Genomic DNA, 27,958 nt, shown 5'->3' with positions numbered 1-27,958 from the left:
GACTGCAAGGAGATCCAACCAGTCCATCCTAAAGGAAATCAGTCCTGGGTGCTCATTGGAAGGACTGATGTTGAAGCTGAAACTCCGGTATTTTGGCCACCTGCTGTGAAGAGCTCACTCACTTGAAAAACCGTGATGTTGGGAAAGATTGAATGTAGGAGAAGAAGGGGATAACAGAGGATGAGATGGTTGGATGCCATCACTGACTCAATGGACATGAGTTTGGGTAAACTCTGGGAGTTGGTGATGGAGAGGGAGACCTGGTGTGCTGCGATGCATGGCATTGCAAAGACTCAGACAAGACTGAGCAACTGAACTCAACTGAACTCAACTGATTACTCTTTTAATTTTCCTTTTCATAACCTACTATCACCTTGCAAAATAAAGACTCTTTTTTTAAAGAAAATTTATTATATATATATATATATATAGTCTGATTTTGTTTTGTATTTTTAATATTGTATTTTTGAGAGTCTAACTTACACTTTAGATTTTTAATCTTTGCTTTTTGGAATTTGTTATCAATTTTGTACCTTTAAGAATCTAATCTTCAGTACCCATTTTTACTTATGGGTGTGATTACTGAATTGATTGCTGTCTCCTCTTTTGGTTTTCCCTTTTCTCCCTCAGGTCACCTCTGTCTCATCCCTCTAACTTCTCTTCTCTGCTTAACTCTGTGTCTCTCCCTGGGTGTTCAAGGCTGTGAAGAACTCTTAGGGAACTGATTACTGGCTAGATTGTTCTCTCTCCTTTTCACTATCCCTCTTCTTCTCCTGGTCACCTTTATCTGCCTCCTCCTTATTCTCTCCTCTAGGTAACTCTGTGAACCTCTCTTTGTATTCCAGACTGTGGAGTAATCAATTCCCACATAGGAAATTGATTACTGGCTAGACTGGTCTCTCCCCTTTTGATTCCCCCTCTTCTCCTCTGTCACCTCCATCTCACTTCCCTCTTCTCTTCTTCATGTAACTCTGTGAACCCCCCTGGGTGTCCTTCACTGTGAGGAATTGTTTCAACATTAACCTAGATTTATTATCATTGGTGCTGTATGGATGAAGTCTTGAAGCTACTATTATAATAAGACTGAAAGCCAGAGGCAGGAGGCTTAACTCCAAATCTTGAGAACACCAGAAAACTCCTAACTCCAGGAAACATTAATCAACAAGAGCTCATCCAAAAGCCTCCATAACTACATTGAAACCAAGCTCCACCCAAGAGCCAACAAGTTCCAGAGAAAGACATACCATGCTAATTCTCTAGCAATGCAGGAACACGGCCCTGGGCATTAAAATACAGGCTGCCCAAAGTCACAACAAACCCAAGGGCACCTCAAAACTCACTACTGTACACTTCATTGCACTCCAGAGCAAAGAGATCCAGCTCCACACACCAGGACACTGACACAAGCTGCCCTCACCAGGAAACCTTGACAAGCCACTCGTCCAACCCTACCCACAGGGGGCAACCTCCACATTAAAGAGGGACCACAGTCTTCCAGCATACAAAAAGGCCACCCAAACACAGCAATCTAAACAAAGTGATAAGGCAGAGAAATATTCTGCAGGTAAAGGAATATAACTGCCTACCAAACCAAACAAAAGAGGAGGAGATAGGGTGTCTACCTGTAAAAGAATTCAGAATAATGATAGTAAAGATGATCCAAATCTTGAAAACAAAATGGAGTTACAGATAAATAGACTAGAGACAAGGATTGAGATGATGCAAGAAATGTTTAATAAGCACCTACAAGAAATAAAGAAGAGTCATTCAATAATGAATAAAGCAATAAGTTAGATAAAAAGCAGTTTGGAAGGAACCAACAATGGAACAACTGAGGCAGAAGATAGGATAACTGAAGTAGAAGACAGAATGGTGGAAATAAGTTAAGCAGAGCAGGGGAAAAAAAAAGAATTAAAGGAGTACAACCAAAGGGACCTCTGGGACAATGTTAAATGCCCCAACATTCCAATAATAGGAGTCCCAGAAGAAGAAGAAAAAAAGAAGGACCATGAGAAAATACTTGAAGGGAAAATAGTTGAAAATTTCCCTAAAATTAGGAAGGAAATAGCCACCCAAGTCCAAGAAACCCAAAGAGCCCCTAACAGGATAAACCCAAGCTGAAACACCCAAGACACATATTAATCAAATTAACGGAGATCAAACGCAAAGAGCAAATATTAAAATCAGCTAGAGAAAAACAACAAAAAACACACAAGAGGCTTCCCGTGAAGATAACAGCTGCAGAAAATGTTTCTACTCGAACTCAAAGCACCAAGCTAATGGCAACAGGATCATACTTATCAATAATTACGTTAAACGTAAATGGGTTGAATGCCCCAGCTAAAGACAAAGACTGGCTGAATGGATACAGAAACAAGACCCCTATATATGCTGTCTGCAAGATACCCACCTCAAAACAAGGGACACATACGGACTGAAAGTGAAGGTTTGGAAAAAGATATTTCATTCAAAAGGGACCAAGAGAAAGCAGGAGTAGCAATACTCATATCAGATAAGGTAGACTTTGAAATAATGGCAGTGAGAAGAGACAAAGAAGGACAGAATGATCAAAGGATCAATCCAAGAAGAAAATATCAAAATTATAACTATACATGCACCCAACATACGAGCACCACAATATGTAAAGCAAATGAAAACAAGTATGAAAAGGGAAATTAACAGGAACATAATAATAGTAAGAAACTTTAATACCCCATGAACACCTATGGATAGATCAACTAAACAGAAAATGAACAAGGAAACACAAACCTTAAGTGCTACAATAGACCAGTTAGACTTAGCTTTTATCTATAGGACATTTCACTCCAAAACAGTGAATTTCACCCTTTTCTCAGGTATACATGGGACATTCTCCAGGATAGATAAAGTAATTAGCCTCCAGTTAAAATAAATTAATATTTTTAAAAAAAACCCTCACCACTTCTTGGTATTTTCAGAATTCCTGGCAGAATTGGGTACTTATTTAAATCGATTGTGACAGACTGTGTTTGTCTTTTCCTGATTTCATTACCTATATGCTCTGTGTCCTGGGACAGTTCCATCTACAGGGTTTTCATGAGAGCAGGAAGTCCATGTTTCTAGAGTTTTCTGAAAGAATTACCAGTCATGAGTACAGAGAATTTACACATTTGTGGTCAGTGGCATCTGTTTTCCACCAAACGTTTCCGTCTGAAAGACTTGTCAACATACCTACATTTCCTCATGACACTTCCAAGAATATATATGTGTCAAATAATGAACATTTTTCTTTTATATAATTAATCAGAGAATTGAGTGTCTGCTGAGCATCTTCCCTTCAGAGGCAACTTCATGTCAAGCAAGAAATGCTAGTGCTTCCTTGAGTTTGCTCTTGGGGCCAAGACTGCATTTCCCAGGCTGCTATGATATTAGTAAAGACACAATGCCCTTCCTCTTGCTCTATCAGACTATATTTCATTTTCCTATAATGATATAGATGACAGTTACGCTCATAATTTTATAGACAGGCCTCTACATCATAGAGACTAACAAGAAGTTTACTCTATCCACTCTCTTCAATGACAAGGCACTTAGCATGAGGTGAAATAGGAGAGTCATTTACTTAGAAATATTTATCGAAATGTATCCTTTTGCTTCTGAGAGCATAGTTTTTTTGCACAGGGAAACAGCTGTGAAGTATATACATATATATATAGGTAAACTAATATCCTTCTAGGAGGGAGACACACAATAAAGACAAGGAAAAATCCTATACCAGGTAGTGATGAATGATGTGAAGAAAGAGATTGATGGGGATAAGGGGGCCAGCAAAGGCCAGGGAAATGCTCTGTGATAAGGAGGCCTTGAGGAGAGGCTCCAAAAAACGTGCCTGGTGTGACTGAGCAGGAGACAGGACCAGGGTGACTGGAGTTGAGTGCGTTTGGGGGAGGAGAATGGAAAGGGATGAGAAAGAGAGGCCATGGGGACAGGTCATGAAGAGCTTTGTAAAACGTTAACATCAGGATCTGACTCTCAGTCAATGAGAGATTGGTCATGGGACCCATGGGATAGAATTCACTTTGAAACACGATTCTTGCAGCTGCAGCGTGGAGAGTGGTTTCTAGGGGGTGAAGGCAGAGTCAGAGGCATCTGGGCAGGCTGCTGCATTGGCCCAAGTGAGCCATGATGGAGTATACCCATATTTTTACCTGGATTGGTCTCAGTTCCTTAGAATACCATGAATAACATGCTCTGTTGAGGTCTGTGGAGGCTTCATCACAAGTCACAATTCATTAAGTCTTTAGGCATCTGTGATGGATTTACCTTTCAAACCCTCACCTCTCCTTGAGGTATGAGGGCAGGGTAAAGGCAAAGTTGGAAGTTAGAAGTCCACCCTCTAATCAGGTGTTGGTTATCCAAAAAACCAACCTCCATTCTAAAGTTCGATTGAGGCTTTGTTTGTCACCTTACTCACATGGTAAAAGGTTCTCTTGGTGCTGTCATCTGTTAGGAAATCCAATGGTTTTAGGAGCTCTGGTGCAGGAACAGGATGAATACTAAATTAGTATTTCTGATGGCTTCTAGTGGCTCAGCTGGTAAAGAATTTCCTGCAATGTGGGAGACCTGGGTTCGATCCCTGGGTTGGGAAATCCCCTGGAAGAGGGAGTGGCTACCCATTCCAGTATTCTGGCCTGGAGAATTCCATTGACTGTATAGTCCATGGGATTGCAAAGAGTCAGACACGACTAAGGGACTTTCATTTTCACATGTAGGTCACAGTCAGTATTCCCTCAATATTTCTTTATTCTGGTGCCATGACCTAAACAAACTGAACAAAATGATGGGTTTTATTCCATGCCTTTCTGCATTAAATCATGATGCCATTACTCCTTCCTTTTAATAGTGGAAGCTTTCAAGCAAACACATGTACAGAAAATTGGATTATAAACCCGTGAACCATTGTCCAGCTCCAATCATGATCAACACATGGAGAGTATTCTTAATATGTATCCTTTATCCCAGATAATCAGGATGGTGTGATCACACACCTGGAGCCAGACATCCTGGAATGAAAAGTCAAGTGGGCCTTAGAAAGCATCCCTATGAAGAAAGCTAGTGGAGGTGATGGAATTCCAGTTGAGCTATTTCAAATCCTAAAAGATGATGCTGTGAAAGGGCTACATTCAATATGCTAGCAAATTTTGGAAAACTCAGCAGTGGCCACAGGATTGCAAAAGGTCAGTTTTCATTCCAATCCCTAAGAAAGGCAATGCCAAAGAATGCTCAAACTACCACACAATTGCACTCATCTCACATGCAAGCAAGTAATTCTAAAATTCTCCAAACCAGGCTTCAACAGTAGGTGAACCGTGAGCTTCTACATGTTCAAGCTGCATCTAGCAAAGGCAGGGGGAACCAGAGATCAAATTGCCAACTTCCACTGGATCATTGAAAAAGCAAGAGAGCTCCGAAAAGCATCTATGTCTGCTTTATTCACTATGCCAAAGCCTCTGCCTGTGTGGATCACAAAAAACTGTGGACAGTTCTGAAAGAGATGGGACCATCTGATCTGCCTCCTGAGAAATCTGTATGCAGGTTAAGAAGCAACAGTTAGAACTTGACATGGAACACAGACTGGTTCCAAATTGGAAAGGAGTACACGGAGGCTGTATTTTGTCACTCTGCTTATTTAACTTATATTCAGAGTACATCATGAGAAATGCCAGACTGGAAGAAGCACAAGCTGGAATCAAATTTGCTAGGAGAAATTTCAATAACCTCAGATATGCAGATGACATCACCCTTATGGCAGAAGAGCCTCTTGATGAAAGTGAAAGAGGAGAGTGAAATATTTGACTTAAAATTCAACATTCAGAACACATTAGTTCATGGCATCCAGTCCCATCACTTCATGGTAAGTAGATGGGGAGAGAATGGAAACAGTGAGTGACTTTATTCTTTGGGGCGCCAAAAATCATTGCAGATGGTGACCACAGCCATGAAATTAAAAGACACTTGCTCCTTGGAAGGAAAGTTATGATCAACTTAAACAGCATGGTAAAAAGCAGAGACATTACTTTGCCAATGATGATCCATCGAGTCAAAGCTATGGTTTTTCCAGTAGTCATGTATGCATGAGAGAGTTGGACCATAAAGAAAGCTGAAAATGAAAGAATTGATTATTTTTCACTGTGGTGTTGGAGAAGACTCTTGAGAGTGCTTTGGACTGTAAGGAGATCCAACCAGTCCATCCTAAAGGAGATCAGTGCTGAGTATTCATTGGAAGTTCTGATGCTAAAGCCAAACTCCAATACTCTGATTACTGGATATGAAGAATCGACTCATTTGAAAAGACTCTGATTCTGGGAAATATTGAAAGTGGGAGGAGAAGGGATGACAGAGGATAAGGTGGTTGAATGGCATCACTGACTCACTGGGCATGAGTTTGAGTAGACTCCAGGATTTGGTCATGGACAGGGAAGCCTGGTGTACTACAGTCCATGGGGTCTCTGGGAGTGAGAACCGACTGAGCAACTGAACTGCACTGAACTGATCTGAACCTTTATTCTTGTTCTGTTTGCAGCTAATCAGGGCCTCATGTCCATTCATCTATAAATATTCAGTAATGATATGTCATTATTTACACTATTACCCTGTCAGTCTGAAGCCTAAAAACACTTATAATAATGCCTTACAAAGCTTGAAATGGTCTTTTCACATTCACATCTCTGCACCCCTACCACACTCTTCCAAACAAGCTGGTATATTTGATTGTTCACCTTTTAGACCCAGCTGTGATGACCATCTTCCTATTTGACTAATTTACTTTTGTCCCTACAGATCTGTGGCATGACTTCTGCCTGGAGCCCCTATATATGGGTCCCTGCAATGCCAAAACAAGCAGACACATACAATGGCAAGTCCAGGTTCTCAGAGATCTTTTTATATGGCAGCTAAAATGTTAAGAAAAAAGACTTCAACTGGGGGCCAGGCTGTGTTAAGACCCCTGCTGGTGCTGTCCTATCCTGGGTAAGAAAACAAGCAGGGCATGGGATAGGAGAAGGGCTGGAGAAAGAGACAGAGCTCTGGAGGCCACACACTCCTCAAAACTGCCTGCAGTGACTATTTTCATTTCTCCCTTCCAGGGGAAGTAGCTGCAGTGACCTCTGAAATCATGGACTGAGCATGCCCCCCAGGGACCAGATGGGAAAAAAGGTCACCCTCAGAAGCACCATCCTGATAATTTGTGCTTACTCTCATGCTCCCATTTCTCAGATGGGAAGAGTAAGTCAGTTCCCCATAGAGGAGGTCTGTAGTGCTCCTGAGCACCCTACCTGGGCTTGGAAAATTCACTGCCTTCTTGGTTGTCATTGTGATCCTGAAAGCACTGCGGTTGCTCACCTCTAGGATAATCTAGGTCTTGTCCAGGGATACCTTGTCCAGGTCTGGGGCTTCAGAGATTCAATCTGCAAGTTCCTCTCCTCTTGAAGAGGGCATGGGAACTGGGCTCCCCTGAGATGCTGAAGTCCAAGGAGCACCTAATCAGGGCTGAACTCTGGCTGCTTGTGATTACATTTAGCCTTTCCCTCTGACTTTCAACACTATCCTCTTCAGTGAAATCTATGTCTCCCCTTCCCTGCATGGGTCTAATTGCTTTACTTCTGTCTCTTCCAGTTGGTTCTAAGCACCATGACAGCAAGTCTTCCCTTTATCCCTCGAACTTTGCATAACTCCAGGCACAAAGGATACAGTCCATAAATATTGGAGAAATGAAGAAAAGAATGCAGAAGAAAATCTCTTCATGACTGGAGTGACTCTAGAGCCTGGGATGTGAATCAGGCTTCACATGTGGTAATCTTCCTCAGCGCAGTTCAGTTCAGTTCAGTTTAGTCACTCGGTCGTGTCCGACTGTTTGTGACCGCTTGGACTGCAGCAAGCCAAGCCTCCCTGTCCATCACCAACTCCCAGAGTTTACCCAAACTCACGTCCATTGAGTCAGTGATGCCATTGAACTATCTCATACTCTGTTGTCCCCTCTCCTCCTGCCCTCAACCTTTCCCAGCATCACAGTCTTTTCAAATGAGTCAGCTCTTTGAATCAGCTGGCCAAAGTATTGGTCTTTCAGCTTCAACATCAGTTCTCCCAGTGAACAGCCAGGTCTGATCTCCTTTAGGATGGACTAGTTGGATCTCCTTGCAGTCCAAGGGACTCTCAAGAGTCTTCTCCAACACCACAGTGCAAAAGCATCAATTCTTTGACACTCAGCTTTCTTTACAGTTCAGCTCTACCATCCATACATGACTCATCTTAATCCTCCACACCACCCCCACTTTGCGAGTCTTTGGAACCTGGCCTGCCTGAATGCTGCTGGAAATGCTGGCACCCAACTCCCATTCTTGTAAATGAGATTGAGACCCATGACGTCATGTCCAAAGTCTCTGCTGCATCATCTGTGTTGCTATCAAATAGATTTGCCTGGGAGGGGCTTGTACGCTTGTGTATTAGTGATGTTGAAATATCTGGGGACACTTGATTAACAGGCTAGCGTCTTTTCCCTAATTTTCAGCTGTTTCTCTTCCATCAAGTCACTTTTCCATAACTGAAGTTCTGTATCTGCCTCTCTAAAAAAGGAATAGTACTTAAGTGATTAGATTGTTAAGGAAGAGCAAGCTATCTTTTATCAACACCTACTCTGAGCCCACTCTCAGGTCACCATTTCAAATCCCCTCCAGGACATGTGAGTAATGTGAATGGAAGTATTTGGGATGGTGATGGAGGCACGGGGACAATAAGGAATGGTGGGATGATGGAAACTGGACAGAACACATCGCCCCTGGGAAGACAGCTGCTCTCCTTGGCTTAGTTCATGTTTTTCAAAGTGTGGTCCCTTGAGCAGCACCATCAATGCCTTGGGAACCTTGTTGAAGCAGATACTCAGGGTCCACCCTATGCTACTGAATCAGCATTCTGGTGGTAGAGATCTGAGCTCTGTCTTTGATCATATGGCTATAGGATTCTAATGCTCACACAAGTGTGAGGTCCACAGACTTGTTAAATTACAGGACTTTGATGCCAGTGTTTACTTTTTCAGTATTGATCAAAAAATTTTTTATATGAAATCTATGACCCAGGGATTGAACCCACATGTCTGTGTCTTCTCCATTGGCAGACTGGTGCTTTACTACTGCTGCTACTGCTACTGCTAAGTCGCTTCAGTCATGTCCAACTCTGTGCGACCCCATAGACAGCAGCCCACCAGGCTCTCCCATCCCTGGGATTCTCCAGGCAAGAACACTGGAGTGGGTTGCCATTTTCTTATCCAATGTATGAAAGTGAAAATGTTTAGTTGTTTCCAACTCTTAGTGACCCCATGGACTGTGCCAAAAATATTATGTGGTACCAAAAGTGGGGTATTGTTTTATCATCATGTATACTGGACATGGAACAACAGAATGGTTCCAAATAGGAAAATGAGTAGGTCAAGGCTATATATTGTCACTCTGCTTATTTAACTTATATGCAGAGTACATCATGAGAAATGCTGGGCTGGAAGAAGCGCAAGCTGGAATCAAGATTACTGGAAGAAATATCAATAACTTCAGATATGCAGATGACACCACCCTTATGGCAGAAAGTGAAGAGGAACTAAAAAACCTCTTGATGAAAGTGAAAGAGGAGAGCGAAAAAGTTGGCTTAAAGCTCAACATTCAGAAAATGAAGATCATGGCATCCGGTCCCATCACTTCATGGGAAATAGATGGGAAAACAGTGGAAACAGTGGCAGACTTTATTTTCTTTGGGCTCCAAAATCACTGCCGATGGTGATTGCAGCCATGAAATTAAAAGACATTTACCCCTTGGAAGGAAAGTTATGACCAACCTAGATAGCATATTGAAAAGCAGAGACTTTACTTTGCCAACAAAGGTCCATCTAGTCAAGGCTCTGGTTTTTCCAGTGGTCATGTAAGGATGCAAGAGTTGGACTGTGAAGAAAGCTGAGCGCCGAAGAATTGATGCTTTTGAACTGTGGTTTTGGAGAAGACTCTTGAGAGTCCCTTGGACTGAAAGGAGATCCAACCAGTCCATTCTGAAGATCAGCCCTGGGATTTCTTTGGAGGGAATGATGCTAAAGCTGAAACTCCAGTACTTTGGCCACCTCATGCGAAGAGTTGACTCATTGGAAAAGAATCTGATGCTGGGAGGGATTTGGGGCAGGAGGAGAAAGGGACAACAGAGGATGAGATGGCTGGGTGGCATCACTGACTTGATGGACGTGAATCTGAGTGAACTCTAGGGGTTAGTGATTGACAAGGAGGCCTGGTGTGCTGCGATTCATGGGGTCGCAGAGTCGGACATGACTGAGCGACTGAACTGAACTGAACTGAGTGAGAAAATGGTCACCCATTACTCAGGTATGAACATACCTCTCAGAGGGCACAGCATCTCAAATATCTAAACATGTTCTGTCTGCCTTGGGTGCCTTCCATCCATTTTCAAATATGGCCTTAGATAGTAGGCAATCCAAGAGTGTCATTTTTCAGAAGGAGATAGTGAGGAACAGAAGCAGAGATATGATCTGAGGTCCCAGAGGGTTAGATCACGTGTCTTCATCCAGAATGCAATCACGGTTTTGTTCGTGTCCTGTAATTTCTCTAAAGAGACCTGCAGGAGCCAGGAAGATTTCTTTTTTTATTTGTTTATTTAATTTGTTGGAGGATAATTACTTTACAATATTGTGTTAGCTTTTGACATACATCAGCATGAACTGCCACAGGCATATATGTGTCCCCGCTCCTGAACACCCCTTCCACCTCTCTCCCCACTCCGTCCACCCGAGTTGTGTCAGAGCACTGTCTTTTGGTGCCCTGCTTAATGCATCGATGTGCACTGGTCATGCATTTACTTGAGGCCTTGTACATGTTTCAATGCTATTCTCTCAAATCATCCCTCATTGACTTCTCTCACTGAGTACCAAGGTCTGTTCTTTACATCTGTGTCTCTTATGCTGTCCTGCAGGTAGGATCGTTGGTATTGTCTTTCTGAATTCCATATATATGTATTAATATACAGTATTTCTCTTTCTTTTTATGATTTATTTTACTCTCTATACTAGGCTCCAGGTTCATCCACCTCATTAAACTAACTCAGATGCTCTCCTTTTCATGGTTTAGTAGTATTCCATTGTGTATATGTACCACAACTTCCTTAACCGCTCATCTGCCACTGGACATATAGGTTGCTTTCATGTCCTAGCTATTGTAAATAGTTCTGCAGTGAACATTGGGGTACATGTGTCTCTTATTGTTGTAGATGTTTGATGATGGCGTTCTGACTGGTGTGAAATGATACCTCATTGTGGTTTTGATTTGCATTTCTCTAATAATGAGTGAGGTTGAATATTTCTTCATGTGCTTATTAGCCACCTGTAGGTCTTCTTTGGAGAAATGTCTGTTTAGCTCTTTTGCCCACTTTTTGATTGGGTTGTTTGTTTTCTGGTGTTGAGCTGCATGAGCTGCATGTACATTTGGAGATTAATTCCTTGTCAGCTGTTTCAAAACATTTACTATTATTTTCTCCCATTCCGTGGGCTGTCTTTCACCTTGCTTACAGTTTCCTTCATTGTGCAAAAAGCATTAAGCTTAATTAGGTCCCATTTGTTTAGTTTCATTTTTATTTCCATTACTCAGGGAGGTGGGTCATAGTAGATATTGCTGTGATTTATGTTAGAGTGTTCTGCATATGTTCTCCTCTAAGAGCTGTGGACTAGTTTCATTCTTTTACATGTAGTCGACAAGTTTTCCCAGTACCACTTGTTGAAGACACTGTCTTTTCTCTAGCATATATTTTTTGCCTCAAAGATAAGGTGTTTGTAGAGGCATGGATTTACCTCTGGACTTTCTATTTTGTTCCATTCTCTATATTTGTGTCTTTGTGCTAGTGCATACTGTTTTGATGACTGTAGTTTTGTTCAGTTCAGTTCAGTCGCTCAGTCATGTCTGACTCTTTGCAACCCCGTGAACTGCAGCATGCCAGGCCTCCCTGTCCATCACCAAGTCCCAGAGTCCACCCAAACCCATGTCCATTTAGTTGGTGATGCCATCCAACCATTTCATCCTCTGTCATCCCCTTCTCCTCCTGCCTTGAATCTTTCCCAGTATCAGGGTCTTTTCAAAAGTAGGTTTGTAGTACAGTCTGAAGTCAAGAAGGTTGATTTGGGCTCCTTTACATTTCCATATAAATTGTGAAATTATTTGTTCTAGTTCTGTGAAAAATACCATTGGTAGTTTGATAGGGATTGTGTAGAATCTACAGACTGCTTATGGTGGTACACTCATTTTCACGATATTGATTTTTTCAATCCAAGAACATTGTATATATCTCCATGTATTTGTGTCATCTAGGAAGAAAAATTATGACCAACCTAGATAGAATATTCAAAAGCAGAGACATTACTTTGCCAACAAAGGTCCGTCTAGTCAAGGCTATGGTTTTTCCAGTGGTCTTGTACGGATGTGAGAGTTGGACTGTGAAGAAATCTGAGCACTGAAGAATTGATGCTTTTGAACTGTGGTATTGGAGAAGACTCTTGAGAGTCCCTTGGACTGCAAGGAGATCCAACCAGTCCATTCTAAAGAAGATCAGTCCTGGGTGTTCTTTGGAAGGAATGATGCTAAAGCTGAAACTCCAGTACTTTGGCCACCTCATGTGAAGAGTTGACTCATTGGAAAAGACTCTGATGCTGGGAGGGATTGGGGGCAGGAGGAGAAGGGGACGACAGAGGATGAGATGGCTGGATGACATCACTGACTCGATGGATGTGAGTTTGAGTGAACTCCAGAAGATGGTGATGGATAGGGAGGCCTGTCATGCTGCAATTCATGGGGTAGCAAAAAGTCGGACAGGATTGAGTGACTGAACTGAACTGAGGATTTCTTTCATCAGTGTTTTCTAGTTTTCTCTATACATGTTTTTTGCTTCTTTGGTTAAACTTATTCCTAAGTATTTTATTCCTTTTGTTGCCATGGTGAATGGGATTGTTTCCTTAATTTCTCTTCTTGATTTTTCATTGTTAGTGTATAGGAATGCACGGGATTTAGAGCCCACCTTTACACATGAGCAGGGACAGGGGAGATGGAGGGAGAACTGGCCCATCAGGTAGCTTGTGGATCTGGAAGCCTCTGACTTGGACTAAAGGACGACAAGGAGAGGAGGACATGGGGAGAAAAAGACAGACATATGAGAGAGGAGTGGGGAGAAAAGAGGAGTTTCTGGTATTAGGGGGAGTCCCTGTTGCTCCCTGGCCTCAGGTGGATAGATTGAGACAGAAATAGGGGCAGGGCCAGAAGGCCTCTTGAACTAGAATCCTCATTCTACCATCTTCAAATTGTGTTTCCTGAGCAAGTGGTTTTACCTCTGAGACTCTATTTTCTCCTTGACACAATGGGATGAAAATCTCAGATGTTGTAAGAGTGACACAAGGCTAAATCAAGTGGCACACATAGAATGTCTCAGGAGAGAGTAGACTCTCCACTCTCAGTGCCTTGCAATGTGAATTACAGGCTACTGATGTCCTTCTGTCCTGGGGCGGCTCAGTACTGAGAGCTGCTGCCCTTCTCAAGGGAAAGGGTGTCTGTGCCAGGAAGGCAGCCCCTCATGTCTTCTGCAGCTCATCATCCAGCTCTGTGCCTGCTTGACATTTGGCTGGACTTGCACCTTGGGCTTCTGGGCAAGGAACCCAGCTGCCCTCTCCTTGAGCTGGAGTGGAGCACACTTTGTGCCTCTGTGTTGCATGTGTGTGTGTTTAAATGGAAATACTTATCTGAATGTAGTTGAGTTGGAGGGAGGCTAGTGCTACCTGATTTCACCTGGGAGTGAATAGACACTAGTGAATGAAGAGATTGTGAGTGTGTCATGCCTCACACCTCCCCTATAGATAACAGCTATCAATGCAGCAGAGTGCATGTGCACAAACTCTGCAGCCAGATCCCTGGGCTCAAAACCTCTTGAACCACTGGATGACTGTAATGAGCTTATTTTATTTTTGAGGCTCAGGTTCCTCCTCTGTAACATGAGGAATTATCAATGCTACCTCACCCCGTAATTTAGGGTTTTTGAGAATTAAATCTGTAAATATATGTCAAGTGCTTGGATAAAGACTGACATATAGATTAATTCACATTTTATCTGTTGTGATTACTCATACTATTATTATTAATACTACAAAGGACTCTGACCTCTCAGGGAGAAGGAACATCTGTCTGCTGTGTCTGTTGCTTCCACAGCAATTCCTGATGTGGGCAGCACTGATGTCACCTGACATCTGAAGACTGGAGGACTCTGGGAGATTTCCATCTGCAGACACAAAGATGGCAAAAGGCAGAGCTGGTCATAAAGAGGAGGTCGTGTGACCTCAAAACCACTGGGGGGAGAAGAGGAGGAAGTGGGTGGTTGCGGGCAATCTTCCAGTGTCCCCTGAAGTCCACGCAGGCAGAGAGCTCTCTGGTTTGTGAAATCAGGTGATTGAGAGCAGGTGGTCAGGCTGTGGAGATATATTTGGCTCCCTACTTCCCCTCTGCCCCCTTCCCTTACTCCTTATTCGAAACAGAAAACAGGGTTACTGTCTCAGAAGAACATCAGCTTCCTAGCTAAGTTCCTGCAGGGAACAGCCAGGTAAAGAGTAGGTTCCATCCAGTCAAGAAGCTATGGCAATGGTTGTGGGAATATGTGTGTGTCACACTGGACTTCTGAGCTAGGTGAGGGTGGTGACGGAGTGGGGGGCGGGGGTTGGTAATGATGCCCAACGTGATGACAACACAGAGGCTGAAAGGAGGACCTGAGCTCATACACTCCTGTTCCCTTATTCATCCCGTGATTTGTTCTCATCCACTCACTGATTGTCCTTCACATGTCATGCACTGGTTTAGATGCTAAAATCCTCCCTGATTGACCATGTACATGTGGACTAAATTCCACATGTACAACTACAAAACATGTATCCATGAGACCCACAAGCAAAGTCAAATTGAAGAATCATTGATACTGGACATTTTACCCCGGGAGGCTAAAGCAGGACAATAGGTAATGGGGGTGTACACACTCTATAATACTGGCCCCGGGCCCTTCTCTTCCTCACCCTCCTCTTGTCTCTCTTGCAGTCACTGAACTAGGGTGTGAGAAGCTCAGTTAGCTGCCATCTTTCTTCAGTAGGCCTTCTGAAACCATGAAGATAAGCCAGCTCTGCTTTTTGGCAACCCATCTCGCCCTCCTGGGCACCCTTGTGGCTGGTATACCAGGGTGTGAAACTAGCAACAAGGCCCAGGGCAAGTCTGGGCTCATCTCTCCTCTCTGGAGGTGGGGGATGAGGGGAGTCCATAGAAGGGGTTGGGTTGCATGGGTGGGGTGAGTGCTGCCAACCATCTCTGGATATCTTTGGGGAAGTCGGCAGTTTAACACCATGAACAATTTTTGACTCTCAAAAGATATTACTATGTGTTCAGCTTTTAATCAAAAGTATCTCAACTAACTCTAGCAGATGAGGGACCCCATCACTGCAACTCTTCCTTCCTGGACACAGCCTTCTATGTACACATCAGTGTAGTGTAATCACTAGATTCACTTTTGTTCTCTGTCCTTGTTCATGCCCAGGCTTCCTGAGACTCTTGGAAATTACTGTCTATCTGTAAGTCCTGAGATAAGTCTAGAATGGAAAACTAGATAGCATCTGGATGAGACTGACTCAGAACATGCCATCAGGTGCTTAGAGGGTTAGAACTATCAACTCTCAGTCCCTCTGGGGAGAGGAGAGGCCACTGATACAGGGTTCAGTCACCAATGGCCAATGATCCTATCAAATTGCCTACCTCCCGTCTTCAATTAAAACCCATAAATACTTGGTTCAGAGAGCCTCAGGGGACATGAGGTATCAAGAGATTGTGAGGGGAGGAGAGTCCTGAGAGAGTTTGGGAGCTCAGCAGCCCTGACTACCCATTTGCCGTACAATTTATCTGTCCCTGGGTTTTTTGCTTAAAATAACTGGGGACAGTAAGTAAAGGGATTTCCTGAGCTCTGTGAGTGGTTCCAATAAGTTTCTGAATATGGGAGTTTGGTCATGACACCTCTGAGTTTATAGCCAGTTGATCCCAGGTGTAAGGGATGGAAGGACTTGTGTTGGACACTTGAAATGTGGGCTGACCTAAGCACCAAGCCCCTGATGTCTGTGGTCTGGGTCACCTCTATGGATTTAGAGTCAGAGTGAATTGGCTCCTGAGATTTCAGTGGGTGTGGCGAACTGGTTGCTGTCAGTAGAGACCTCACATATTTCGAGTCAGGGAAAAAACCCAGACTCACTCTTGTCTACCATTTGTCTCTGCAGTGAGGGTCAGGGCCCTGTAACTATACTATGTGGGGCCAAGCACTCAGAACCCCATTCCTGTTCTCTGCATTTTCAGAATATCTGGCAGAATCAGGTACTTGGTTAAATGGGATGTGACAGCATGGCGTCTTATCCTGATCCCACCACCCACATACTGTGTGTCCTGGGGCAAGTCATCTGCACTTTCCTTACATGAGCCCAGAGACCAGGTTACATGAGCTTTTTGGAAGTTTATCAGTCATTACTAAAACATTTTACACACTTGTTGTCAAAGGTGTCCATTTTCTACCAATTTGGTTTAGTCGAAAAGACTCCTTTGCCTATGTTTCCTCACCATCCCTCTAAAAAATTTATTTGTCAAATATAATCATTTCTCTGTTATGAAATTAATCAGAATGTTGAGAGTCAGCTGATCTTCCCTCCAGAGGCAACTGTAGGAAGAACAGGAAATGCAGTACTTCTGGGAGCTTATTCAAGACAGCAGGTTGTTCTATGCAGATGGTACAATAGTTGTCAAGTGAAGGTGATTCGCTTTGCTGTCGTGTTCAAGTATTATTTCATTTTCCAATCAGGATACAGGGTGTTCAGTTCAGTTCAGTTCAGTCGCTCAGTCATATACAACTCTTTGTGACCCTCTGAATTGCAGTATGCCAGGCCTCCCTGTTCATCACCTTCTCCAGGTGTTCACTCAAACTCATGTTCATCAAGTCAGTGATGCCATCCAGCCATCTCATCCTCTATCGTCCCCTTTTCCTCCTGCCCCTAATCCCTCCCAGCATCAGAGCCTTTCCCAGTGAGTCAACTCTTCGCATGAGGTGGCCAAAGTACTGGAGTTTCAGCTTTAGCATCATTCCCTCCAAAGAACACCCAGGGCTGATCTCCTTTAGAATGGACTGGTTGGATCTCCTTGCAGTCCAAGGGACTCTCAAGAGTCTTCTCCAACACCACAGTTCAAAAGCATCAATTCTTTGGCACTCAGCTTTCTTCACAGTCCAACTCTTGCATCCTTACATGACCACTGGAAAAACCATAGCCTTGGCTAGATGGACCTTTGTTGGCAAAGTAATGTCTCTGCATTTCAATATGCTATCTAGACTGGTCATAAATTTTCTTCCAAGGAGTAAATGTCTTTTAATTTCATGGCTACTGTCACCATCTGCAGTGATTTTGGTGTTAGAGGAGACTCAAAATTATATAGACAGGCCTCATTATCAAACAGATTATTAGGAATTTTATTATCTCCAGTCTCTTCAATAACTGTGCATTTGGCATGAGTATGAAATGGGAGATTCATTTAATGAAAAATATTAATAAGTACTTATGTTTTGTCCCAGAAGTCATCTTTCTTGGGGTAGGGAAAATATTGTAAACACACTATGATTTAAAAAATTCCATATAGTCAAAGTTATGGTTTTAAGCAGTAGTCATATAAGCATGTGAGAGTTGGACCATAAAGAAGGTAGAGGCCCCCAAAATAGATGTTTCAAATTGTGGTGCTGAGAAGACACTTGAGAGCTCTGTGGTTTACAAGGACATCAAATCAGTCAATCCTAAAGAAAATCAACAGTGAATATTCATTGGAAGGACTGAGGCTGAAGCTGAAGCTCCAATATTTTGGTCACCTGATGAGAAGAGCTGACTCATTGGAAGAGATGCTAATGCTGGGAAAGATTGAGAGCAGGAGGACATGGGGATGACAGAGGATGAGATGGGTGGATGGCATCACTGACTCAATGAACATGAGTTTGAGCAGATTCTGAGAGGTAGTGAAGGACAGGGAAGACTGGCATCTGCAGTCCGTGGGGTCCCAAAGAGTTGGACATGACTTAGCGACTGAACTCCAACAAACTCTTCCTGATGGCATCGCTAGTAGCTCAGTGGTAAGCGTTCTTCTGCCAGTGCAGGAGGACAGGGTAGATACTCAGTTTGGGAAGACCCTGGAGAAGGAAATCCTAACCCTCTCCAGTATTCTTGCCTGGGAAATCTCATGGGCAGAGGACCTGGAGGACTACAGTCCATGGGGTCACAAAAGCGTGAGAAAGGACTTAGGGACTGAACAACAATGATGGGATAAAGACTTGGTATTAAGGAAAAGAGATTGTCTTAAGTAACTCACTATGCTGCTGTGTAGACTTGGGCAAGACATTTCCACTCTCAGAAACCCTTATTTGTTCTTTATAAAAGTGGATGATGGTGTTTGCATTAAGAAATCCCCAGCTTTGTTTCCTTTTGAGAACCACAACATGCTTTGAAAACCATGGAACAAGGCAAATTGTCAAGAAGCCCATAGAGTTTTAGTTGCCTTGCTCCTGACTGTTCTTTAAATGTTCTTTAAATGTGCAATAAATACAAGGAATAAATAAGACTGGATATTATAGTTTCACATTCTATTAAAGAAGTTCAGCATCAGGAAGTTCCTCGAGTGCCAGAGTGAAGTCACAGTCTCTCCTTCAAATATGTCTCCTTCTTTCTCAGAGGTAAGTGAAAGCCCTCTTATTCAGTGAATGACCTCACCCAGGTCCAGGCCTTTCTCCACCCTACTATGCCACTATTTGACTCTCTGGTCAAAAGAGTTAAGTGTTAACTATCACCATTACCCATTATTATTATCATTTCAAAGGACTTTGGCTTTGCCTGGAAAATAATATATGTTTAGGGAGGCCATAGTCAGTGCTTTAAAAACAGCCCCAGGATGTCAGCAACATGATCTCATGTAACAAACGAAGACAAGAGACATTTCAGGCCACAGATCAGACAGTTAAGAAAAGGCAGAACTGGGACACAAACTGAGGTCCTCTCATCCCAAAACCACAGGTGGTGAGACCAGGGTTGGAGGGAGGGAGTAGGGGGTTGCAAGTGGCTGCAGCAAACCCTCTCTGGATTTCTTCTGGTAAATTGGGCAGTTTTCACTCCAGGGACGTTTCTTGACTCTCAGAAGGTCACGTTATGTGTTTAGTTATGAAAAGTGAGTGCCTGGCCTGACTCTACTAGATCAGGGACCTCATAACTGATGCAATATTCCAGGTCACTGCCTTGCCCCTGATCCTACTGTAGTGTCATAAGAAGATCCATATTTGATTCCTGTCTCTGTTTATGCTCCAGGCAACCTGAAGTCTTGGAATTTTATGTATTTTTATAAATCATGAGATGAGTGAAGGATGGGACCTGAGATAGAGTCTGGATGGGACTGGACTCCAGAATTTTCCATCAGCTGATGATAGGGTTAAAACTATCACCCCTCAGTCCCTCTGAGGACCATACACCGTACTGATACTGAGTTTAATCACAAATGGCCAATGATTCTATCAACTTGCCTGGCTCCACCCTCAATTAAAACCCATGAATGCTGGGTTCAGAGTGCCTCAGGGAAGGTGATACCATCAAGGGATTGAGAAGGGGGAGAGTCCTGAGAGGGCTTGAGGCTTTCACCCCCAACTCCCCATTTACCTGATGCTTCTCCTCCATTAGGCTGTTCCTGAGTTTTAATGTTTTATAATACCTCGGGACAGTAAGTAAATGGCTTTCCAGAGTTCTCTGAAAATTTCTAATAAGTTACTGAACATGGGAGGTGGATCAAAGAACCTGCGAATTTATAGCCAGTCGGTCACACATGTAAGTGACAGTAGAAATTGTGATCAACACTTGAGAGTGTGGGCCATCCTGAGGGATGGAGCCCTCATCTTGTGATGTCTGGGCCACCTCTGTGGATTTAGTGTCAGAAGTAAATTGACTCTTGGATGTCCTAGAGTGAGTGTGAGGAACTGGTTGCTGCTGACAGAGATCCACATGTTTGGTGTCAGGGACAAAATGAAGACTCCCTCTTTTCTACCATTTGCGTCTGGGGTGAGGCTCAGGGACAGGGGAAGATATTATGTTGAACAGAGCACTCAGAACCCCTTCCCGGTCTCTGCAGTTTCAGAAATTCTGGAGAAAAGTTGCTTGATTAAATGGGTTGTGACTTGTCCTGATCCTAACACTCAAATATTTTGTGTCCTGGGGCAAGTCATTTGCAGTGTCCTCACATGAACAATTGACCAGCTTACATGAATATTTTGAAAGGAGTAGCAGTCATGACTGGAGAAGGAAATGGCAGCCCTCTCCAGTATTCTTACCTGGAGAATTCCATGAACCTGGTAGCCTGCAGTACATGGGGTCCCAAGGAGTTGGACATGACTGAGTGACTAACAACACAGTTGATTAACAATATTGTGATAGTTTTGGGTGGTCAGCAAAGCAACTCAGCCACATGTATAAATGTATTCATTCTCCCCCAAACTGCTCCCATCCAGGCTGCCGCATAGCACTGAGCAGCGTTGCATGTGCTCTACTCTTGGTTATCCAATGTCACACTTTCTTTTCCAGTGGTGAAATGTTTCCACCACACATATGTCCAGTAAATAGTATTATAAACTCACTGGCCATTGTCCAGCTCTGATCATTCTCAACATGTGGAGAATATTCATAATAAGTATCCTCCCTTTTTGTTCTTTTGGAGTTAATCAGTGGCATAATGTCAATAAATCTATAGATATTAAGTAACAATACGTAATTACTTACAATATTATCCTCTCACTGTGACACCTAATGACATTGGTAGTAATGCCATGGACAGAAGGATATCAAAGGGCCTTTTCACAGTCACCCCCCTGCACCCCTACCATCTCTATTGCAAACAAACTGGTGGTTTCAGTCGCTCACCTGGTAGACAAACAGTGAGGATCACCTTCCTATTTAACCAAGATCCTCCCATCTCTGCAGCCCTGTGACTGAACTTCTGCCTGCTATCTCCATACAAGGGTCCCTGCAAGGCCAAAATAATCAGGTACTTCTACAAGGCCCGGTCTGGGTTCTTGAAGACATTTGTATTTGGCAGCTGCAAAGCAAAGAATAACAGTGTCAAGATCAGGGAGGTCTGTCCCAGACACGTGGTGATCATGTACATGACAGAGTGGCTAAAAATAAACTAACACCTTTTCCTGAACACTTACTGTGAGCCCATCTCATAGGTCACAATGTTAAATGACCTTGGACCAGGTGAGTAATATGGCTGGACATATTTAGAGTGGGGGTGGAGGCTGGAGAGACAATAAGGAATGGCAGGGATTATGGAAACTGGAGAGAACACTCCCCTCCTGAGAAGAGAGCAGTTCTCCTTAGCTTAGTTCATGGCTTTCAGAAAATGGTCCCTTGAGCAGCACCCTCAGTCCCAGAAACCTGGTAGGTGCAGATACTCAGGTCCCAACCATGTCTTACCAAATCAAACCTCAGACAGTGGAGGGCTCAGACCTGTGTTTCAACAAATGTCTAATGGATTCTGAAGCTCGCTCAGCATTGAGACCCACTGTCCCTAGTGGCTCATATGGTAAAGAATTTGCCTGCAATGCAGATGACCCGAGTTTGATCCCAGCATTGGGATGATCACCTGGAGAAGGGACGTGTGTCCATTCCAGTATTCTTGCCTGGAGAATGCCATGGACAGAAGAGGGTTTTTGTTAAATGGCAGGAATGTGTTGTCAGATCGCTTACTTTTTCCTACAATGTGAGACGTTCATTTTTTTTTTATAAAATCTCCCACTGCTAAATCCTGGAAATGTTTCAAAATTGTAAATGATACTGTGTGGGTTAAGAATACTTAGATGCTAGCCACATTTGCAATCTCTGCTTTGTGTTTTCCCTTTTAAGCCTGAAAATAATTCTAATAAAAATAGTATTTACAACGCCATTTTAAGAAAGTAAACTACTTATTTCCAAAGAGCCAGGGGCTACTTTATCCATTAGCCTGAAATTGACCACATGCTTTGAATATAAATAATGCTCACTGGACAAAGCCTAAGAAAAATCTAAACATCTTCTGCATGCCCTGGATACATTCCATCTTTTCCGGATGTGGCATTAGATAGCGTGGAATTCAAATTTCTCATTTTTTAGAGGTAATTACTGAACATGATATGACTGAGCAGAGATATGACCTGATATCAGAGTTTTGGGTTCTCTGGTTTATCCAGATATATACCTTGTGATTTTCCTGTCTTGTGATTTCTCTAAAGATGAGAGAAGAGGGGGGAGATAAGAGGAGTTTGTGCTCTTAGAGGGAGTCTACTGCTCCCTGGTCTCAGGTGGACAGATTGAGGCAGGAAGAGGGGAAGGGCCAGAGGGCCTCTTGAACTACAGACTATTAATTATTTTTTGACCTGCAAGTTGTGTGTCCTGAGCAAGTGGCTTCCCCTCTTGAGCCACGGCTTTCTCCTTGACGCAATGGGATGAGGATCCAGATGTTTTGGGGTCACCTGAGGCTAAATGAAATCATTCATGTGAAATATCTCAAGAGAGAGCAGACCCTCCCCTCACACTGGCTCTTCTGTGTGTAACTGGCTACTGATGTCCTTCTGTCCTGGGGTAACTCGAAATTAAGACGTACTGCTCTTCTAAAGTGTGCTACGTGGTTTTAACTACAAGTAAACACACAAAGATGAGCAAAGGGAGTGTGGGTGTGTCACCCCTGATGTGTGCACTCTGATTTACAGCTTTCTACCGCAGCAGAGTGCATGTGCGCACACTCTCAAGTCAGATCCCTGGGTCCCAGTCCCCTCTCTACAACCTATGATCTAAGTAAATTACTTTATTTCCAGTTATCTCAGGTACCTCCTCAATCACATGAGGAAATATCAACAGTTTCTCCCCTTTCTTTAAAAATTTCTGAGGATTCATTGAGTTTTATGTATTAGGTGCTTAGGGTAATGCCTGCCACAATGAGGAATTTATGTTTTCCCTGATGTAATTACTCATTACTGCTATTATTACTACTACAAAGGACTTTCACTTCTCCTATACATGCCAGGTGCCTCCATTGCTTCCATGGCAGCCACATGATGTGGGAAGCATGGATCTCACATGACAGCAGAAGACATTTGGTTCTGGGAGATTTAAATCCTGAGGCACAAAGTTAGGATTACAAGGGCTGGTACCCTAACTAAGGTCCTATAGCCCTATCACTAATGAGGGAGAGCAGGAGGATGAAGGTGGCTATAGGCAGTCTTCCAAGGTCCCCTGAAGTCCATTCATGCAGGCAGCATTTCTGTTTGCAAGACCAGGAGAGGGACAGTAAGTGGTCATGCGGTGGAGATGTATTCACTTCCTTGCTTCCCTATGGCCCCCTCCCCTTACTCGTTTTTCAATGCACAAAGAGGTTTATACTCCAGGACAGCCTAACCTTCTCCAGCTCAGTTCCTGCCTGGACCAATGCCTGAGAAAGAGCAAGTGTCCATCCAGTGGAGAAGCTGTGGCAATGATTGCAGGAAGCTGTCCTGTGTCACCCCTGTCATCTGAGGTAGGTGAGGGGGGTCAGGGCATTGAGGCCCAGATGTGATGAAAGTAGCACAAGGCTGAAAAGGAGGACCTGGGCTAACACACTGCTATTCACCGATATGTCCTTTGATCCGTCTCATCCCCTCACTGGCCGTCCACCATATGCCACGCACTGCTCTAGGTGCTCAGGTGCTCTCTGAAAGTCCATATTGGACAAACTCCATCTGTCTGATCATAATCTTCCTTACTTTAGACCCACAGGCATAATCAAGCTTGATAACTACTATTCTCCGACTAGTTCTCAGACTTGGCCCCTGCAGACAGAAGGCATGGTTAGGAGGGAGATTTCGCAATAAACAGGACTGAACCAGCTCCTCCCCTGCCTCACTCCCTTCCTCATCCTCTGATCCCACCCCTCAGCCAGGATATTAAAAGCTCAGTCTGTCCATCCCCAGCATCCTCAGGAGCCCTCCTGCAAGGCTACCACCAAGATGAACCGGCTCTGCCTCTCCGCAGCCCTTCTCTTCCTCCTGGTTATCCTGGTGGACAGCACCCCAGTGTATGAACACCATACCCAGGACCAAGGTAGGTCCATGCTCACCTCTCCTGTACAGACTGGAAGGAAATGATGGAAGTCCATGGAAGGGCTGGGGGCCAGTTGTGACCACACTGCTACCAGTCTTCTCTGAATTTCTCCTGTCATGTTGGGCAGGGTGTTCGTTTGTTCGGTTTTGGCAGCACTGGTCTTCCTGATATGCCAGGATATTCCCTAGTTAGCAGGGCTGCTCTCTGGTTGTGGTGTGTGGGCTTCACGTTGGGGTGGCTTCTCTTGTGCAGAGCAGGGACTCTAGGCATCTGGGCACAGTAGTTGCAGATCACCTGCTTAGTTACCCCAAGGCATGTGGGTCCTCCCAACCAGGGATAGAGCCCATGTCCCCCACATTAGAATGTGGATTCTTACCTACTGGACCACCAGGGAAGTCTTACGTTGGAAACATTTAACTCAGATGACATCATGAAGTTCATGAGGCTATCTTTCAATTTTTATATTAAATATATACCTATCCCACCTAACTCTACTGATCAGGCCCCATTTCTGAGACTGTATTCCTGGTCCCTGCCTTGTCCATGGACCTTGCTATAGTGTAGTAACAAAAAGCTGCCTATTCGATCCTTGTTTTGATTAATAGCCCAGGCCTCCTAAAACTTGGAATTTACTGACTTTATAGATTATAAGATGAGTCACAAGAGGAGACTCAAGGAACGTTCAGGATGGGGCTAGTCTCCAAGAAACATCAAACATCCATTTCACAGTTCCAATTTTCACCAAGTCTCATTCCAGCACCTCTGTGGAGAGGGGAGGGACCTGAGAATGATATCAATCACCAGTGGCTGATGAGCCAACCAATATGCTTGTTTAGTGAACCTTAGGAAGAAATACATGAAAACGGCTTGGAGAGCTTGTGCGTTTTTGAATACAGGCAGCTGATGTGAGGGTGCTGTGCTCACTAGGGCACAGAAGCTGGGAACACCTCCCTCCCCCTTTGCACGCACATCTCTTCCATTTTACTGCCTTGAGTTACACTTTGTACAGTTATCTGGGAAGCATAAGCAAGTGTTTTTCCTAAGTTCATCCCACCAATTCTATTGAGCTGTTGATTTTGAAGGTGGGGTCATGGACATCCCAATTTTTGCTATTTGATCACAAGCATGAGTGACTCAGGACCTCAGGGCTGGCAGCTGAGTTGAGGACGGTCTTGAGTCCTCAACCTGCAGAGTCTGTGCTAACTCCACAGATTAAAAATCAGAAGTAAATTAACTTGCTAGACACCTGTCTGGGGACTCGGTTGCTCTTAAAGGACCACATATTTGTTGTCAGAGTAAAACCCAGACTCACTCTCCCCTGTGATTCGGGAGCTCAGGTGATGCTCCAAAAGGGGGGATTCATGAAAGTAGGACCTTGCACCCAGAAACTATTCTCAGTTATCTGTATTTTCAGAGTTCCTGGCAGAATCAGGTACTGTATCAAATGGGTTGTAATGTGACAGTGTCTTGACCTGATCCAGATACCTACATGTCCTAGGGCAAGTCATCTGCTATTTTCTCATTGAAACAGGGGATACATGTTACATGGGTTTTTGGACAGAAACCAGTCATGAATATAAAGAGTTGAGTCACATTTTATGGTGAATTTTGTGCATTTTCCACCAAGATGTGTTCATCTGAAAATGATTTCTCTATCTACTACTCTGGGCAAGAAAGTATATTTAGGTGTCAAAAGGCAATTATTCCTCTATTACGAATATAACCAGAAAAACCTGGGATGAGTGAGAAAACCCATTGCAGAGAAAACAAGAAACACACGGAGCCCAGTGTGGGTTTGCCTCTGGGACCAAGGTAAAGCCTCCAGGGCTTTTCCTTTGTCCTATTTTGACTACTATTTTATTATCAATATTGTCCCCTTCCTTGTCCAGTGTTGACTATTTATTATGCATATTTGATCCTTGTCCTGGTGCATGAGCCCAGCCTCCTGCAACTCTTGGAATCTACTGTCTTTCATAGGTTTGGAGACAAGCCATAGAAGGGGACCTGAGAAGCGTTCAATAATAGATGTGATTTCCCATGTCATCGATGGTGTGGCTAAAGGTCTGAACTTTTTCCACCTCTGGGGAGAGGGGAGGGCACTGGGTTTGAAAACAATCTCCACTGACCAATGATTCAATCATATGCCTATTTAGTGAAACCTCAATGAAAATCCATACATATGGGCATTCAGGGAGCTTTCGGGTTGGTATCACACGACAGTGATGTGAGGATCCAATGTTTTCTAGGACCTGGAGGCTCCTCACAACTCCACTTCCACTTCGCCCTGCATATTTCACTCATTTATGCTGTGCCTAGATTTATCCTTAATAATAACGTGAGATCCGTATGTGAGTGGTCTTCCTGAGTCTGGTCCTCAGATTTATTGTGTTATTGAACATGGGGTGGGGTAATAGTACTTCCAAGCATTAGCTGCTTTGTCAAATCACAACCACTTCACTGTCATCTCAGTTGAGGACAGTTTTGAACCCGCAACATGCAGAATCTGTACTAACTCCCCGGATTTTGTATTGGAATAAAATTGACTTGCAGACACCCAGGGGGTGTTTGGGGAATTGGATGTTGTTGCTAGAGACACCATGTATTTGTTTCAGGGAAACCCAAACTCACTCTCTGTGTGCTTTGGGAGCTCATGTGAGTCCTGGGGACAGGGGAGTAATGCAAGTGGGACGCTGCACCCAGAAGCTCTCAGCAGTTATTGATATTTTCAGGGTTCCTGGGAGAATAGGATAGTATATCAAATGGCTTGTGACATGACCATATCTTGTCCTGACTTTCCACACACATGCTGTGTGTCCTGGGGCAAGTCGTTTAGAGCTTCCTCATCTGAACAGCAGATATCTGCTTCAGGGATTCTTTGAATATATTACCTGTCATAAATATAAAAAATTTATTTACATTCATGGCCAATTTTGGTTATTTTCCTGTGGATATGTTCATTTGAAATAATTTCTCTGCCTACTTGCTTGGGGCCAGAAAGAATAATTATGTGCCAAGTAATGATTTTTTTTCTCTTATAAAATTTAATCAGAATGACTTGGAAAAATGATCAGAGTATCCAGGCCCTTTCCCTTGTCCATGTTTGAATATCATTTTATTATCCATATTTGATCCTTTTCCTGGTTCATGGTCCAAGACTCCTGAAAATTTTGGTATTTTTGTCTTTCATAGGTACCAAGATATTTCGTGGACTAAAAGGATTGGCTGACATAATCAGTAATGGAATTCAAGGTTTGAAACTCCTTCACCTGTAGGGAGAAGGGAGGGCACTGAGGTTGAGATCAGTCATCACTGCCCAAAGATTCAGTCAATACCCCGGTTGATGGAAACCTCTATTAAAGTTAAAAAATAAAAATAAAACTCCATAAATTCTGGCATTCAGCGAGCTTATGGATGGGAACCAATGCTGGTGATGTGAGGGTGCTGTGCTCTGGGGCATGAATGCTCCCCACACCTCCACTCTTTCTTTGCCCTCCATGTCTCTTGCATTGCACTGTTTCTGAGTTTTCTCCTGTATATTATTCTGAGGACAGTAAGCATAGGTTTTCCTGAGTTCAGTCGCCGGTTTGATGTGATATTGAGCACTTTTAGTTACTTGGTCAGAAGTAAGAGTGTATCGAACCACATGGCTGGCATCTGATGTCAGGAAAGTCTTGATACCTCAACCTGTGGCATGGGCATAACTCCACAGGTATGGTC

General features: G+C 43.5%; 2 protein-coding genes across 2 annotated transcripts in view; both read left to right on the top strand.

Moving 5' to 3' along the window:
• Positions 1 to 22,955, top strand: part of LOC138091191 (trophoblast Kunitz domain protein 1-like) — a 34,323-nt gene extending 11,368 nt beyond the window's left edge. Inside the window, exon 6 of the mRNA XM_068986828.1 lies at positions 22,876 to 22,955. Within this exon, the coding sequence (XP_068842929.1) occupies positions 22,876 to 22,955 (80 nt within the window). The remainder of the gene's footprint in view (positions 1 to 22,875) is intronic.
• Positions 22,956 to 24,147: 1,192 nt separating this feature from the next.
• Positions 24,148 to 27,958, top strand: part of LOC138091190 (trophoblast Kunitz domain protein 1-like) — a 31,848-nt gene continuing 28,037 nt past the window's right edge. Inside the window, exons 1-3 of the mRNA XM_068986827.1 lie at positions 24,148 to 24,241; positions 26,219 to 26,302; positions 27,431 to 27,490. Coding sequence (XP_068842928.1) covers positions 24,148 to 24,241; positions 26,219 to 26,302; positions 27,431 to 27,490 — 238 coding nt within the window. The remainder of the gene's footprint in view (positions 24,242 to 26,218; positions 26,303 to 27,430; positions 27,491 to 27,958) is intronic.

This window comes from Capricornis sumatraensis, chromosome 15 (genome assembly GCF_032405125.1).
Source record: "Capricornis sumatraensis isolate serow.1 chromosome 15, serow.2, whole genome shotgun sequence".
In the NCBI taxonomy this organism is placed as follows: Eukaryota; Metazoa; Chordata; class Mammalia; order Artiodactyla; family Bovidae; genus Capricornis; species Capricornis sumatraensis.
The sequence above is the reverse complement of the archived record's forward strand: the minus strand, read 5'-3'. Positions and strand labels throughout refer to the sequence as shown.